This window comes from Engraulis encrasicolus, chromosome 18 (assembly GCF_034702125.1).
Source record: "Engraulis encrasicolus isolate BLACKSEA-1 chromosome 18, IST_EnEncr_1.0, whole genome shotgun sequence".
Taxonomy (NCBI): Eukaryota; Metazoa; Chordata; class Actinopteri; order Clupeiformes; family Engraulidae; genus Engraulis; species Engraulis encrasicolus.
In genome coordinates, this window is record NC_085874.1 from 2,254,776 (window position 1) to 2,272,275 (window position 17,500).

Consider the following 17,500-nt stretch of genomic DNA (forward strand, 5'->3'; position numbering starts at 1 on the left):
TGATATTACATAGTTGTTACACTATTTACTCCATTGTACGTAATGAGATAGATAGACTGTGTTGTTAATGAAAAACGCTCAAAAGCTAACAAGTGCTAACAAACTTGATCCAACCAGTGCAGAGTCAGCCGATCCCAAGACAAGTACACAGGTCCACTGGTTATTCAGATAAGTTACCTGTGTTGGAAGGAAACAGTTTTTCTTTAAAAAAAAACGTTTACTTTTGACACCTCTGCAAATGGCATTGTTCAAAACTCTGTGTTTATACTCCAAGCACATTATTTTGTAGTGTAATGTTAAAAAACATTTCACTTTGTACGACTACATTTTGACCACCAATTGTACTTTTATTTGACTGGAAACAGGTGTGGTACTGTATACTGTGCACAGCAATAATGAGTAGCCTACACCCCTTTTGAAAAGTAACATTTTGAACAATATCTCAATAAACACAAAATATATCTCCCAATATAGACTACTTTAATACATTATCTGAACAACATAAAAGTATAGTTTATAATATGACTTATATTAGGCCTAGATATTTCTTCCGCAAATTAGAATGGTGAAGAAATGAGAACACCCCAATGGAAGTCTCAGAGGAGAGCTACATTGTAGTTATTTACAGGTCAACCATTCAGTCAGTGTCAGTTGAAGGACTCGTTACACAGTTTTCTATCAAGCAGTTGGCTAGATTACATTAGATTAGAGTACTTACTGTTCCGTAGGGATATTATTTCACATCAGACATGTCAGTTCCATCAGGTTCAGCATTTGTCAGATCTTTGTGATTCACATTTCATTAATCTCATATACAATTACATACATGTAGACACCATGTACATAGAATACACATAAATATCCTCAAACATACAGGTACACATACATACACACATGTACCGGCACATACAACTCATACTAGTTGAAGTATGACACATGATCTGAACTCATTTGAACGTAAATGTTTTGAAGAGACAAACTGGGCATCAGTCTGGGTTGCACTCACTTTTTGACCACCATAATTTCACAAAATGGAAAAATATCTAATTTAAGTTACATTAATTGCATTTCTGTGGTAAGCTTTACAGATAGTGTATTATAAACTTAGTATAAGCACATTTTGGAAATAATTTGAAATTCAGTTCAAAATGTTACTTTTCAAAAGGGGTATACTCATTGCTGTGCATTGTAGATCAGTAATTGCAGTATAATAAACATTGCCGCAATGTTCTCTTAACGTTCATATTTTTCTTACTTATGATGTATCTGTATTTTTGTTCAACATCGCTAGAGTGCTGGTCATGAAAAATGGGTATGTTAATATTTCACTTCTTGTAGAAATGCATGAATGTTCTTCAACTTTGTGGAACAGGGACAGAAAACCTCATCTTTCACCTCTAAATGTGTTTTGGCACCAAGTGGACGCTTGATCAGTCCAACGTTCAAGGTTTGGCTTTTCAGCAACAGCATCTGGATTGTGCTTCTGTGCCAAGTCAGTCAATAATGTCATGTTGTATGGATTTTCTGAATCAAAAGCTGACTGTATAGGCTAGCTAAAAAAAGTCTAAGTCTATCCATCTAAGTAATGTATTAAGACAACCTCCCCCTACTGGGAAGGTAAAAGTTATTGGCCTCCCAAAAGTATCAGGCTTTTTAAAAAGTCAGAAAACACCTTGTGGACAAAAAACACTGGCCTTGTGACTCTACACAAAGGAAACATACTGTCACAAGCATGACTGGTGATTGATGTAAAAATCATTTTCAAGTGAAAGAGAGGTGCTTATTGCTTTAGCAGACTTTGCTTTTTTCAGGTTTCTGTATTTGTTTTTCTTTTTGTGGTGTTTATTTACTGTGCCTTTTGTGTTGTGGCTAACCTCTGTCTGAAGAGCTAACACGTAAAATGTCTTCATTCATGTTGAGCAAGATGTTTGTCAATGTTTCCCCCTATTACCCAGTTCCTTTGTCTATCAGTGTTATGATCAATTTTACTACTTCTTTACAGGCGTGGAGAGATTGGCTACATGTGCTATAGGTGTTGGACAGTGTCGTATTCTTGACCTTTGCAATTACTTCTTTTCGCAGTTGGATGTCTAACATGAAATTTCAAAGGGCACTAATGAGGAAATGTTCTGGAATTTGTGGAGGGATTCCGGAAGGCAGCATACTGTTCTTCTCACTGCTTTATGTCGCTGCATATTAGTATGCTTTTACGCAGTAACTTTTTTTGGTCACATTTACTTCAGTGGGTTTCTTTCTTTTCCCTAGCATTGTAGTGAAGAACTTTTGGTCAACTGTCTTATTTTTAGTTCTGACATTCCCATGATATCACACAAGAAGCCTTTGTCATCTATGTAGTAGTATCAGAAGAGCTCCAGTTAGTCACGTTGGGAGTCAATGTTTGTCACTACCGTAAGATGTCAATCAGATACAGACTACCAAACATCATGCTATGCCACTATTAGCAGAGCGGAATAAACACCCATAAAACATAAACTTCCCAATCATGCTGAAGCTCAGAGCAGTTATGTTTGGCAGGCAAGAGGGAGCTGTGAGCTCAGCATTTAGCCCGCATGCCTTGTAGATAGTAAGACTCTGCAGAATGTTAGGAGGAGGCAGTAGGCCTATAGCCTGCATTATTAGCTGTGCTAGCATGCTAGCAAAAGGTCACGCCCCTAGCTTCATGTGGGGTGAGGTGTCAAGTTGACAGCCACCATGAAATATGGAGCCCAGCTTTGCAGCAACAGCTGGCGGTATTGGGGGGAATGGGTGTGGTGTTATGGGGGGGTTAGTTACAGCTGAGGTGAGCTGGGTGATTTTTCTTCAGAGCAAAATCAGTCACAAACTCAAACCTTATTCTGGTGCAGGTATATGGAAGGGTGTTTGTTCTTTCTCTAGAGTAGATCAAACTCTTTCCTCTAGGCCAGTTAAAGGAAAGGAATCTCATGAGGACTTAGCAGGCAGCCATATAACTGGAATCACTAAAAGACGATCATCGGAAACCAACTTTTGTTCACAGCAGAATCCATCTGTGTATTTAGACTTCAGTGAGGCCAATTAAGGACAGCTAGCGGGCTAATTACACCCTCCGTAATGAAGATTCCACAGTTGTTCTGGATGTCCACATTGAAATGCAGAGCTTACGTGTTCTTAAAACACTATGCCCAAGGCCCAAGCCGTGTTTCTGATGCAATCCTGACAGATTTTTTTTCTTTTTAATGCTATCAGAGAGTAACAAGGAAGGTGGGTATTCGTGATATTCAGAATAAAGTTTTATGAAATGTTGGTTCATCTCGCACCAAGGCTGGAGTTGACATTTCCTCATGTGTGGTATCACCTAGTGAAAATTTCTTTCTCGTTCAAAGCACTGCAACGGGAAAACATGTCTTTCTAACATACAATGTTATACCTATCACTGCATGTATAACGTCTTGACCTTTTCCCTCCAAAATTGTCTGATTCGTCTTCAACTTGTTCTTTTTGTGTAGTACTCACCCATTTCACTACACTACATTACACTCACTCCCTTGTATACGTTGTTGACATCTTTCCAGTGCGTGGAGTGAGGTTTGCGAGGTGTTTTAGCGGCATGCGTTGCGTTGACTAAAGAGCTGTTGTACCCACAGGGGGTGCAAGGGGGCGGACACCGAACCCTGCTGTACGGCCACGCCATCCTACTGAGGCATTCCTTCAGCGGAATGGTGAGCATGTGTGACACCTATTAAAGCGTGGTGACCAAGCCTCACCCAGCCTGTCACTGCGATGGGCACCCCATTCTGACCACATTATCAATTCCAGCCAGCTGTTTGACTGACTGACTGACTGACTGACTGACTGACTGACTGACTGACTGACTGACTGACTGACTGACTGACTGACTGACTGACTGACTGACTGGCATGCAGTAGATGTCCGATAGTAGTTCAGATTTATGGCAAGGGTGGTCTGAACTAACCTGGTTCTCACGCAGACGAAGTTGGGTGGAAATGCACGAGGGTCTGCGTGAGAACCAGGTTAGGTCTGAACTCATGCACGAGGAGATTCTTTGACATATCTTGACTCAGTTTTGAAAAGTCATTGACATGGCCCTGAAAAAGACATACTGTGCAGTACATTGACCTGTTAAGTCTTATATTGATCACATTTCATCCCCATTAATGTTCATATATTACTTTCTGAAAGTCCTCATTTCTGTCTTCACTCTTGACAGTACTTAACGTGTTTGAAGACATCAAGGTCCCAGACCGACAAGCTATCGTTTGATGTGGGCCTGCAGGAAGACTCCATCGGTATGGCACATCTATATCTGTGTCTGTCTGTCTGTCTGTGTCTGTGTGTCAGTGTGTGTGTGTACGTGTGCGTGTGCGTGTGCGTGTGCGTGTGCGTGTGCGTGTGTGCGTGCATGTCCACACAATTAAATGGTGATTAAATCTTAACCAGGTCAGACCAATCCCATTAGCTAGAGTCTTACTTTGAAATCGACACACGCTGCCAAAAAATATGGAGGGGACTTCCTGCTAGGAGCAATGGAGGAACGACATTTGAGCCGCATAAAATGTAAAAAAAGGGGGCCAATTCATCAAGCAAGAAGCCTGGGTCGAATGCAGCCGCCCCACCCCGCCTCTAACAAGATATTCTAAGTCACCCCGACAAAGATCGTACTATTTTTACGCATTGTGTGCCTCCCAGAATAGAGGCTGTGCGGAGAGGTGGACTGGAAAAACGGAAGAGAAAGGGGAGGGAGGGGGGGAGGATCTCACCCCAAAACAATTTCAGTTTCATCGCATGGTGTGCTCGCCCCCTGCTCTTTTGAAAAATCTCCATGGCACTGTATATGCCATAATATGAGATGTCTGTCGGGGAAAAATATGTTTAAGTTTGTCATTACTCTACTCATGTCAATGTCAAATGAATCACTGCTCGCCATCAGACTCTTAATGAAAGCAATCATCTTTTTTAAGGTCCACTGAGCAGAGAGAGAGAGAGAGAGAGAGAGAGAGAGAGAGAGAGAGAGAGATATGCTGGTAATGATGCTTGTGGATTTTAGGGCTGCTAGTAGTGGTGGTGCAGTATTTCAGCTGCAGTTTCATAGACAGAAGCACAACATACATATTGATGTAGTGTAGATTTATTATATATAGAGATGGATTTTCATTTTTTTGTTTACTTCTGAGAAATCCTGGAACAATAACAGATGACAACAGAAGAACTAAGTGTTAACTAAGGGTTAACAAATACACATTTTTTGCTGCATAGGGAGTAATTGTAATTGTAAGTAGTTGTAAGGTAATTATGCTGTCTAAAATGTTCTGTTTTATTTTGTCCCCTTCATCCCTCCAGGAGAGGCGTGTTGGTGGACTATCCACCCCGCGTCCAAGCAGAGGTCAGAGGGTGAGAAGGTCCGCATCGGTGATGACCTCATCCTGGTCAGCGTGGCCTCAGAGAGATACCTGGTAAGGACTAAGGCTGGCACTAGAACAGGCCCGGAGACTGATGCTGTGTCTCAAATGGCGCACTTGTGCACTTTGGTCACTATATTTCAGTGCATAGGGCACTCAGTGCTGAAAATGTCAGTGAATTCAGTGCACTGAAAGTGCCCAGATTCGGTTTGGAGTTGGTGTACACTTTTCGCACTCAGCAGCCACCATATTACGTAATTAAATGTCAGATCTGTCCAACTGCTGATTCTGCATAATAAGACCACAGTTTTGATTTTGAAAGACAATTGCCATGTGTATAAGACAAGACAGACGAAACATTGTCAACACAATGGACAGTGTTTTCTGCGATGAATTGGATTTTGGTGCTCGGCAACCGTCATTTCCGTTAAGTGTAACACTTCACCCTCGATTTTTGCCTACTCTCTGAGGGCGGAAAGTGCACTCAACCACAGTACACCGTGCACAGTGGGGTGTTTGGAGAGCAGCAGAGGACTCAGGCTGACACCATAACAGGCCCGGAGACTGTCAGTATATGAGACCAGGGACCTCACGTACAATGCTTGCTCACGGACAAAAAAGCTACGCAAGCAACATTTCACGCAAATGTTCAGATGTACTAAGATTGACCTTAGCTCAGACCCTACTGTCACCACAATTGTAATGGCTATGTCTTAGTCTGTTACTTAAGGCTCTCGGTAATGTCATACAATGTTGTTATGATGTAGTTCAGTATTTTCATCAAATAGTGAATATACCCGCCGGCGATCCCAACTGCAGTAAGAGAACACCATGAAAAAGTGCATGACTTCATGTGCCGGGGCTACCACTTGAATCATCATGACAACCTATTTCATTTTAGGTGCATATACAGTAGTATAATTTCAGATTTTCACATACGCAAAGATTCAGTGGGAAATCTACAGAAGTCTTAGTACACGAGGCCCCAGGCCAGGAGACCATAAGAAACCAGGCACAGTATTTAATGTTACATCACACATACTGTAGTATGGCTAGTCACATCACCATATTACTGTAATTCACAGATGTAAAGACACTGTAGAGCTTGACTGTGAAGACACTCTCTGTGCAGTGTATGTGTTGCACCTTCTCACATAGTGCCCTATTTTGTGATATAAAAAATATATTTTGGTCCATTGAAAGATGGACATTTCACATTAGTCATATTGTTAAGCATTGGCTATTCATCAAGGTTTAGTTAACCAGTGGATGCACGTTTAAGTACACTCACCTCATAGACAAGTTTAAGGTACCACCCCTCCCTTTTTGTCTTGGTAAGGTTTGAATTCCCTTTACACTGTCGACTGCATACAGATGATGCAAAGCTGGCCATCTAAGTGTTTTTCCTTCAAAAGTGTTTCTTGGCCCTCCTCCTCTTGTTTATCCCCAATTCCCTTCATTTACTTTCCTGCCATGGTTCCTCTCAGGATCCTACCTAAGCTCTGGCTTAGGGACAGGCTGGCAACTGCTTGCATCAAGCAGCTCCAATTGAGATGTCACACCCTGCCACACTGGACTGTTTTAGGAACACAGAAAATAGAGAAATTTTGTTTGGTTGTTGTTGTTGGTTTTTGCACGCGGGAATTGTAGAAAGGGAAAATCATAGACCCATAGTTTACAGACTTAAGCCTGGCTCAAACTACGCGACTATCGGCCCGTTTCTTGGCTGAAAACCCCCCTTGCGACAATCGCTGGAACGTTACCCCCCAGGACCATCGCAAGCGATTGTCGGGGAAGATTTCCTCATCGTGTGCGACGTTCTAAGATAGAACTTTAGCAGCTCAAAGAGTCGGCGATCGCAAGTCGTAGAAATCAACACTGTTTGATATTTGCGACTGGAAATAGAACGTCGGGCATTGTCTCGGTGGCTGCGAGCAGCGATAAGATTGACAGTTGCGATTCTCTTCTAGTGTGTGGTGCACCCAGACGTCAAAATCGGACACATAATCGCTGGTCGTGTAGTTTGAGCCTGGCTTTAGTTGCCAGCAGCCACTTGCTCCCAACCCTTCGGTCTCTCCCCAACCCCCACACCATTATTTTCATTACATTACATTACAATTAGCTGACATTTTTATCCCAAAGTGACTTACAGTTATTTTACTTGGTTACTGTCCCTGGAGCAATGTAGGTTTTAGGTTAGCTCAAGGGCACTTTAGCCATGGATAGGGAGATGGGAAGGCCAACTCCATAACCATTAGGGCATGGCTGCCCCGATGTATTCCCATTCCCGTTCCTGTGTAGTCTTCAGGTGATCCAGCTGGTGTGATCCATCAGAGAGGGAACCACAGTGGCAGTAGTGGAGGCTGAGGTAGGGGTGAGGTAGGGAGCGTGCTTCACTAGCTAATCTGGGATAAAAATCTGATTACCAGAGAAAACCCATTACTGGGCCTGTCTTCCTCTTCCTCTTCCTCTTCGTCGTCTCTGGAGCCCTGCGTTCGATGTGATGTGGAGCTCGGTGAACAAACTGGCAGCTCATGAGCTTGCCTGTCTGTGGCCAGTCATGGATCCCACGGTGGGGCTTTAATTAAGTGACTTGTCAGGGGTAGAGGGAGATGGAGGGGGGCTTGGGGACGTGGGGAGTGTCACAGCATGCCGTGCGATGGCCGCTGGGACTGTGACGGTCACTCTTTTCCTGAGCCCTCCTTCCTATAGGCCTCCTCTAAAAATGGGTGAAGTTTACAATTTAAATGAGACCTGCATAGTAAGGGAGTCACTCTTCTTCTGTGTACTTAATTTTGACTGCACCGTACTCTACAGCAGTGTTTCCCAACCAGGGGTACGTGTACCACTAGGGGTACGCGAGCACACTGAAGGGGGTACTTGGAAAAATGTAATTTTAACAAATGCATGGAGCATAGTCACACTGGAATAGAAAAAGTAATGTAATACACTGGGATAGAAAAAGTAATGTAAAACACAAGTTAGGGGGTACTCGTGGCACAACAAAAAGGCTCGGGGGGTACATGAGACAAAAAAGGTTGGGAAACACTGCTGTATGTCGATCTCATTGGCACAAAGGTGGCTCTGCCCATCCTGTGCTTCTTAATGGGTGAGATGAAGCGTAAAAAGTGCAACCTTCAAAGAAGGGGATGTATCTGCTTCTCATAGTTGATGTAAGACTGTGACGGTGACTCCACTCCTGGACCATCCTACCTTATTCTCTAATAATGGGTGATGTTTGTAATTAAAGTGAGATCTGCATAGCAAGGGAATCACTCCACTTCTGTGTGTAACGTTGATTGCACCTCAGGTGCACTATGCATGAAGATGTAGGTGACACTACAAAGGTGACTCTTCCCACCCCATGCTCCTTCAGGGGGGACATTAGAAATACATGTGAAACCTGAATAATAAGGGAATGTCTCTGCTTCTATGTACTGTACGGTAGCCCCTTAACACTCACCATTCCAACACTAGAACGTTAGAATAGTCAGTGGGAAAAAAACGTTACTACCATAGTACCACACCACTATGACAATGCAAAGGGCCTTTAATTACAACTTTGTCATTGCCATTCTGGTAACAGCTAATTTATAACAGGGGCAGTGCCTGAAGGGGTTAAAAATCAAAAGTACAAAATCTCCCTCAATGCGGTTTTCTAAAGTAGTAACCCACTGACATAACACTCACCATCTTCAATCCTCCCTGGGCCTAGAAGTGACAGTAGTACTCTAATCCCAGCTGGTGTCAGTTTATTATGTCATTGAATCTCCTATCCCCCTGATTACGTATCGTAGTTCATCATGTTGCCTGAACATGGAGGACCCCCTCTTCAAATGTGAAATTGTACATTAAGCCAATAAGAACATTTCAAATTGGTGACATTTGGCACTGAATACTTTGGACTCGATCTGAAAAGTCGCACTTCACCTCAGCCAGCACCTCCTGGAAGTAGAGCTTTTCTTGAGACCTTTCAACAAGCAGAACTACTGTACCTCCTCAGAATAGAGGAGCACCTTTAATCTTACATGGCCAGAGGAATAAATCATTTGCCCTACAGAAGAGAACAAGGAATGAACGTCTTTTTCTCTTGTCCTTGCCCAGATTTTCTTTTCTCTGGCCAGCCATGTCCTGTGATAAAGCATTTCTTTTTTTTCTTGGATAGTGTGTGAGAGAGGAAGAGAGTGTCATGATAAGCAGCTTATTTCATGAACAAAATGTGGATTTCGGAATAAAGAGCCGGTCCGTCTAGGCTGGGGTGAAAGGCAGTCATGCTCTCTCTCTCTCTCTCTCTCTCTCTCTCTCTCTCTCTCTCTCTCTCTCTCTCTCTCTCTCTCTCTCTCTCTCTCTCTATGAAGCCCTTAGTTTGCACAGATCCTCTTAATTCAGACACGCTGTACTGTAGCTGCCGCCTGCAGACAACGGGGAAGAGCTGATGGGCTTGGCAATTATTCCTCCTTCCCTGTAGTCTCTCCGCTCTATCGGTCTCTCCCTCTCGCATTCTCTATCTCCTTCTTTCTTTCTCTTCCTCTCTCACCACCCTTTCTCTCTCACTCTCTCTTTGTGCATTCCCCTTTTTGTCCTTCACTGACCTTTAACTCTGGGTGTGTATGCAGAGAAACTGTAATGAGTTGCACGGATGGCAGCAGACTCGGAGACGGACCTTTCCCGGAGCTGCTGAACCAGGGTCGGCTGTAGGCCGTTGGCAGCATTTGCTCTGGTGCTGTGGGACGGCTGAAACATTCTGAATGCGTTTCTATTGTTGTGACTTGTTGTGATGCACCATATGTCAATGGGCAATGCCGATATCAGCCCAGAATTGCTCCAGAACTTAATATCCCTGTTGGCGAACAAATAAATTCGACCTCAAGACTTGTTCTCGGACTCACTCACCCCAGCTAGGCAGCTGTGGTGATGTGCTGCAGGGTGGAGGTTTTTTATATGCTTCTGTGTTTTTTTTAACCTTTCACAGCATATGTCAGTGGGCAATGCGGAGCCTTCAGGGTGTCAAATGAATCGATGAAAGGGCTGTTGTGTGTTGCAGTGTAATTATGTCATTGGCCACTTGACTCCGTAAGGCAGTATCACCCTGTAAAGTTGCATCAGAGCGTTTACAGAACTACTACAGAATATTCAGTGTGTGCCCCATCCAAACGGTGGTTTTGTGATTGCTATTACATTGTTTTTAAAAAGATTTTTTTTGTTTTTTGCTTTTAATAAGAGGTGGACAGAAAACGGTTGGGAGAGAGAGATGGGGTAGGGTTGGGAAATGACCACTGGATGAATCGAACCCGGGTGTCCGTCAAAACTGTATGGTGCCTCAGCCAATGCCTAGGGGTTTTGTTGAAGGCTTATTAATGAATCATGTGTGTTTTTGTATGTCACAGCATATGTCAATGGCCAACGGGAATGTTGCAGTGGATGCCTCCTTCATGCAGACGCTGTGGAACGTTCAGCCAACCTGCTCAGGCAGCAACGTGGCAGTAGGTATGTGACAGCAGTCTGGCTAAGCCTGCATGACACAAACATGCTACTGTGCTTGTAGTGTTGTAAGTATTACGTATTATTGGTGACACTTCACTTGACGCTGGCGTCATAGATATGACATAACAGTGTCACAACAGTGTCTGAACCCAGTCATGCACATGCCATAAACATTATGTCCATGTCATTCGACTATGATAAAGACAGCCCTAATAATGTCAACTTTTCCTGACCATAAGACATTTATGACATTGACATAGTGTTGATGACTCGTCCATGACTGGGTCATGACACTCATGTCATGCGTATGACGCAGGTGTCAATATAAGTGTATTATGTAAGTAATCAAGTAAAGCTTGATTTAGAGGCTACAACAGTGCTATGCATATTGTGAAAGCTAGAATAAATGAACAATTCTGACCTGAACATGCCACTCTAATAGTGACTTAGAATACAGTGTTCTGTAATGTTTGCTAGAAAACGAAGGTTATGTATATAACCACGGTTCTATGAGTTCCGGATGACCGCCAGGCGGTGCTTTCAGCACTGAATGATCCATCGCATGCTCATGCAGGTCGAGAGATAATAACAAAATTGTCACTTGTGACCCGGGTGACGCGCATGCGCATTCCGCCCTACTCCGGAACTTAAGGCATGCGTGCCCCGGAAGTCCTCGCTTGGCAATCTTCTCGTCAGTATTCCGAGTGACAGCCAAGGCCTGGCGGTCATCCGGAACTCATAGAACCGTGGTTATATACATAACCTTCGTTCTATTTCGTTCCTTCTGACCGCCAGGCGGTGCTTTCAGCACTGGATGACTAGTACCAACATGGTCACGAGGAAGACCAATGCACCCAGTCTGAAGGCTTATGTAGAGCCCCGCAGCGTCGCCGTGGCCAGGGAGTTGCGAGTTGCCACGTTGATCCTGTAGAACCGGGCAAACGTACATGTTGACGTCCAAGATGCAGCAGCACAGACGTCGGGTAGCGGGACTCCCCTCAGGGCCGCCCATGATGTAGTCACACTCCGTGTGGAATGACCTCAAACTCCTTGAGGCACTGCCCGGCCACTGGACGTGTATGCATATGCAATGGCATCTACGATCCACGTCGACAACCTCTGCTTGGATAATGCCTGATCCCGCCTACTCCGAGTGGCAGACGAACAGGCGATCGGACTGCCGAGACCCGGAAGTCGTTCTCACATAGCCCTCCAAGGCCCGTACTGGGCAGAGCAGGGCATCAGTCAGCTCGTCGTCACCCACCTGGGTGGAAGAGTCGAAGGCCACCAGTCTGAGAGGGACTTTGACATAAGACGTCGGCAAACCTTAGGCAGAAACGAGGGGTTGGGCCATAGGGTAACCCAAGAGTCCTCAGGGCCCCACTGCAGACATTCCCGACTAACCGAGAGGGCATGCAACTCACCTACTCTCTTGGCCGAAGCCACTGCCAGGAGGAAGGCCGTCTTCAGAGAAAGCCACTCGAGCTCAGCGTCCTCGAGAGGTTCGAAGGGCGCTCTGCGTAATGCCTCCAGTACCAGGGGCAGATCCCACGGTGGCGTCGGGGCCCGGCGCGGCGGCCTCAGCCGTAGAGCCCCCTTCAGAAAGCGCTTGACCAGCGCATGTGAGCCCACTGTCAGGCCCTCCACTTTGGAACGCATAGCCGATATCACCGGCGTGTACACCCTGATGGTGGAAGGCGCAAGACCTCTGTCAAAGAGGGACTGCAGAAATGTAAGGATGGCTGGTACATTACAAGTCGTCGGCTCCAAGTCCCGTTCGTCGCACCACGTAACGAACAGGTTCCACCTGTTCCTGTACAAGGCATTGGTAGAGGGTGCGCGAGAGTGTGAGATGGTACGCGCAACCGCCGGATCACACACTGCTAGCATGGGGTCGGGCCCCTGAGAGGCCACACCCACAGTCGTAGGCAAGCCGGGTTCGGATGCCAGAGCTGACCGTCCAGTTGAGAGAGGAGGTCCATCCGCCGGGGGAGTCGCCACGGCTCCCTGTCCAGCATGCCGTATAGCACTGGAAACCAAGGCCTCCCGGGCCACCGGGGAGCCACAAGGAGGGTCCGGTGGCCGTCTCTCCTGATCCGCTCCAGGGTGGGTAGTTTGAGAGGGAGTGGCGGGTAAGTGAAAAGGAGTGTCCTCGGCCACACGTGAGCTAGCGCGTCCTGGCCCAGTGGACCCACAGGCTGCCCGAGGGAGAACCACAGGTCCAAAGGTCCACCTGCGCCAATCCGTACCTGTGCCACATGGCCTGTACCACTTCCGGATGTAGCCTCCATTCGCCAGGAGGAGGGTGACCCCGGGACAGAAGATCGGCAGCAGAGTTCAGAACGCCGGGCAAGTACATCGCCCTCAGGCTCAGAAGATGCGGATAGGCCCAGGGAAGCAGCCGCTGCGTCAGCCTCAGGGAGGACCGGGACGTTGTCCCCCTTGGAGGTTGATGTGGTGCACCACCGATGTATCGTCTGACCGTACCAAGACATGTCTCCCCGCAAGCCAGGGTAGGAAATGCTTGAGGGCCATCATGACCGCCAGTAGTCCGAGGTCGTTGATGTGCAGCAGTTGTTGTTGAGGGCTCCATAAGCCGCGAGCAGTCCTGTACTGCCATACTGCACCCCAGCCGGCCAGAGAGGCGTCTGTGGTCAATACTTCTCTGCGGTGTACAATGAGGCCCATGGGCACCCCGTGAGTCAGGCGGGAGCGCCCCCTCCACGGACGAAGGCAGAGAATGCAGCCGGAGGAAACTTTGATCCGCCCGTGGCGGTGGTGCTGGGGGTGCAAGCCTAGAGCGTTCACCCACACTTGCAGAGGCCTCAGTACGAGTAGGCCTAGAGGGACAATGCGGGACGCCGCAGTGAGTATACCAAGCAACACTTGAAAGGAGTGAAGTGTGTGGGACGTGCCTCTGCGGAATCGGCTCACCCTTTGGATGATGGCATCGACATGTAGGTCGGATGGGCGTGCAGTCATCCGCCGGGAGTCCAACCGGATGCCAAGGAAGACAGTCTCCTGCGCCGGTGTCAGTGAGCTCTACTTGAGGTTCACGGAGATGCCCAGTGCCGCGACGTGGGCAAGCAGGCTGGCCGAATCCCGGAGTGCCTGCTCCCTGGTTTCTGAGCAGAGGAGCCAGTCGTTCCGGTATGGAAATACCCGCATCCCGCTGCTTTGAAGCGGGGCGAGCGCAGCTGCCACAACCCTGGTGAACACCCTGGGCGCCAGGGAAATGCCGAACGGCAGGACTTTAAATCGATAGGCCCGTCCCTCGGAGGCGAATCGCAGGAACTGTCGATGCCGAAGCGCAATGGGCACGTGCGAGTATGCGACGGTCAGGTCCACGGAGGTGAACCAGTCGCCCTCCAGGACGCCGGACAACACATCGTCCGTGCGCAGCATAAGGAACCTCAAGGTCTTGATATGTCTGTTGAGGGGCCGCAGGTCTAGAATGGAGCGAAGCCCGCCCCCTTTCTTCGGGATAATAAAGGAAGTGGAATAACACCCACCGTCTTGTGAGGACGGCCCGAGTTCTTCTATCGCCCCCTTGAGTAGGAGGGTCTGGACCTCCTGGCGTAGGGCCAGGGCCGTGATGTTGTCCCGGACCCTGGTCACCCCGGGAGACAACGGCAACACCCTTGGGTCAGATGTCGTCGCTTCCCAGTGTGCCAGTTGGCGACTGGTGAAGCGACCGACCGCCGGGAGGGGGCAGTCACTGGCGCCGGCCCCGCCTACCGCCACCCCTAGGGGGGCGCGGGCTAGGCGAGTTCCCCCAGGAGGATCGCTGGACCGCCGTCGGCTGACGAAATCCGTCACGTGGCGATCGACGGGGCTGTGGGGCAGGAGGAGGTCTCCGGGGAGGCTGGCGTCCAGCGGAGGTAGGTCCCCGTCCTCGAGCGGAGAGCCGATGGAGGCTCGCAAATTGCTGCCTGGCCTGGGTGACTTGCACACCACGTTGCAGCGCGTCCTGGGCAGCAGGTCCAAACAGGTGTCCCGGGACCACAGGTAGTGAGCGGAGTGTCCTCCTATTAGGCCCCGCCAGTGGGGATTGTGCCAGCCAAACTTGTCGCCGTGCCAAGGTCATGTTGGACATGGCCCCGCCCTGCTAACGCGTCATGTAGGCGAACGCCTGCAGTGTAGCATCCGAGAGGTCGAGGATTGCCCGGCCAACTCCAGCCGTCTTGAGGGACTGGGACAAGGCCAGCAGGACGTGGGACATCGAATCGCCAATGCGGGTCGTGCGCGCAGCCGCATCATATCCCCGGCAAAGGTAGTCGTCCGTGACACGGCACTGTGGCAGGGGGCAGCGGGCGTCCGGCCTCAGAGCGTCCTCTGGAGAGATGACCATGGCGGCTAGCGCCGGGGCGACCCCCGGCATGGTATCAAGGCCAAGTGCTGCGGCACCTTGCATGCTGGCCAACGCCCGGTCGTCAGAGGTCCTGTGCGCATAGCGTCTAGGATCCGCCCAGCAACGCTGTAGTTCGGCCATATAGGGGGCGGACGGGGGCACAATAAGATCCACAGGGGTGGTGGGCAGTTGGAAAAACGCACTCCTGGAGGCCGGCTCCGCCGCCGGGACATCAAGCCCCAACTGGGCCAGGGCCATCCTCAGGGCAGGTCTCACCACCGACCCTTGAGCTCACACAGAGCTCTTCGTGGAGCTACGGCCGGAGACAGGGTCCTCGTCGCCTTCACCACCAGTGCTGGCCGACCGACCGTGCCATGCATCGACAACCGCCAGGTTCTCCGAAGCTCTGGTCGAGATGACATCCTCATCATGGACCGGCTCCATCGGGGACAGCTCCGGCGGGACCGCCGGAAGTGCAGCCTCAGCAGCAGACACCGCGGTGGCTGACGCCGTTGTAGTCGGAGCCTCAAGCCGCTGCTGGAGCAGGGCCTTGAGTCCCTCCAGCTCGGAGGCCATCTTGTCCATCCTCCGAGCGACCATATCGACCTTGGCGACCTTCACCGGAACCTGGAGGGAAGGCACGTGTGTGCGTCGCTCCTGAGGGCCGCCATGCCAGGCAGGCTGCCGCGCTCTCTCCACCCGGGCAATCCTGTCTCTCCGGGTGGGCACATTCAGACACATGCAGTGCGTACAAGCCAGTTCAGTAAGTCCCTGTCGCAGGTGGTTGAGGCCAAGGCAGTCAGGACAGTGCTCGTGCCCGTCCTCGGGGTCGAGCGGGGCACGACAGTCCACATAAAGGAACATAATGGCAACAGTAGCGGCCGTAGGGGCGCAGACACCCACAGGCACTTGAAAGGTTAATGTAGGGGCGAAACCACCCTCAGTAAACGACAAAAAAGCCAGCAACTGCCGTAGAGGCGGAACACCCTCGGTCAGAGACCGCCGGAAAACGCAGGATAATAAACTGCCGTAGGAGGAAGAAACACCCTCAGACAGAGACTGCAGGAAAACAGTATAAACCGTCGCAGAGGCGGAAACACCCTCGGCCAGAGACTGCAGTAAAACACAGGAAAATAGCATAAACTGCCGTGGAGGCGTACACACCCCCGGTCCGAAATACATAGAACGTCCAGTCTTGACTCACGGTAAAGGGACACTGTGTGAGATTTGTAGCCGTTTTATTCCCAGAAGCTATGCCATCCATGCACTAATGGTACCTTTTTCACAAATACTTACCATCACCATCAAATACGAAGTATTGATTATGACTGGAAAAATTGCACTCTGCATACACGAAAAGGGGGATCCTCTCCAGGCCCATGTTGGATTTCCAAAAATAGCCATTTTAAGCTGAAAAAATGAGCCCACTTGGACCATACTAGGGAATAGTCGTGTAATACGTAGCAAACTACCATGTCAGACCAAATTTGGCAATAGGCAGCTCAATGTCAATAAGCAGCATAGTTGCAGTACCCTTTTTGACCATGTCCTGCACAGTGTCCCTGTAAGCGTAATTGTTCCCTTTTTGTACAATAACAAAAACGACACTGAATGAGTGGAAATATGGTAGGGAGTAGTAGTCAAACTGTCGAGGAGGCGGAAACACCCCTGGACAGCAATAATCAACCAAAACGGAGCGGGGACACCCTCAAGTATTGACAACCGCAGCGGAGGCGGAAACACCCCCGGAGAGAAATAATCAGAAACTGTCACTGGCGTGTAGGCGCAGACACCCTCGGCCAGGAAAATCTCACTCTTCAAAAGTAGGGAGGCGACACTAGGAAGTCGCGGATAGCATCCAAAAGGGCAAAACTTGATCGCAATCGGGAGCTGAGGGGCGAAAACACCGACGGTCCACAACACAGACAACGCGTAACAGTCGAAAGATAACAGTAGTGAAACACAAGAAAGTTATAAACAGAAAAGCAGTACCAGCCGAAGCGGCGGAAACGCCTCTGCGTCCGTGGGTAGCCCAAGGCGAAATCACCCACGGCCAAACAAACCCAGAATACGACTGTTACCGAGCGTGAAAAACTACTCAAGGCGTTTCAAAACACAAAACACAAACGACCGCTACAGGCTAACAGGCGAACGCACCCACAACAGAGCAGACGCAGCATCACATTAGCCACAATGCTAACAATACCGAGGCGCCGTCAGGCGTGAACACCTGCGAGACGCGCAGCTAGAAATCCTCCGCAGGGCGAGA

The 17,500-nt window shown here is 48.7% G+C and overlaps 1 protein-coding gene across 5 annotated transcripts in view; it reads left to right on the forward strand.

Annotated features, from left to right (window-relative positions):
• Positions 1 to 17,500, forward strand: part of LOC134468876 (ryanodine receptor 3-like) — a 204,102-nt gene that overhangs the window by 32,523 nt on the left and 154,079 nt on the right. For 3 of the 5 annotated variants that reach the window (XM_063222788.1, XM_063222790.1, XM_063222791.1), the window contains exons 4-8: positions 1,292 to 1,312; positions 3,624 to 3,698; positions 4,208 to 4,286; positions 5,338 to 5,450; positions 10,784 to 10,883. In XM_063222788.1, the coding sequence (XP_063078858.1) occupies positions 1,292 to 1,312; positions 3,624 to 3,698; positions 4,208 to 4,286; positions 5,338 to 5,450; positions 10,784 to 10,883 (388 nt within the window). The remainder of the gene's footprint in view (positions 1 to 1,291; positions 1,313 to 3,623; positions 3,699 to 4,207; positions 4,287 to 5,337; positions 5,451 to 10,783; positions 10,884 to 17,500) is intronic. The other 2 variants (XM_063222789.1, XM_063222792.1) reach the window with 1 other exon arrangement.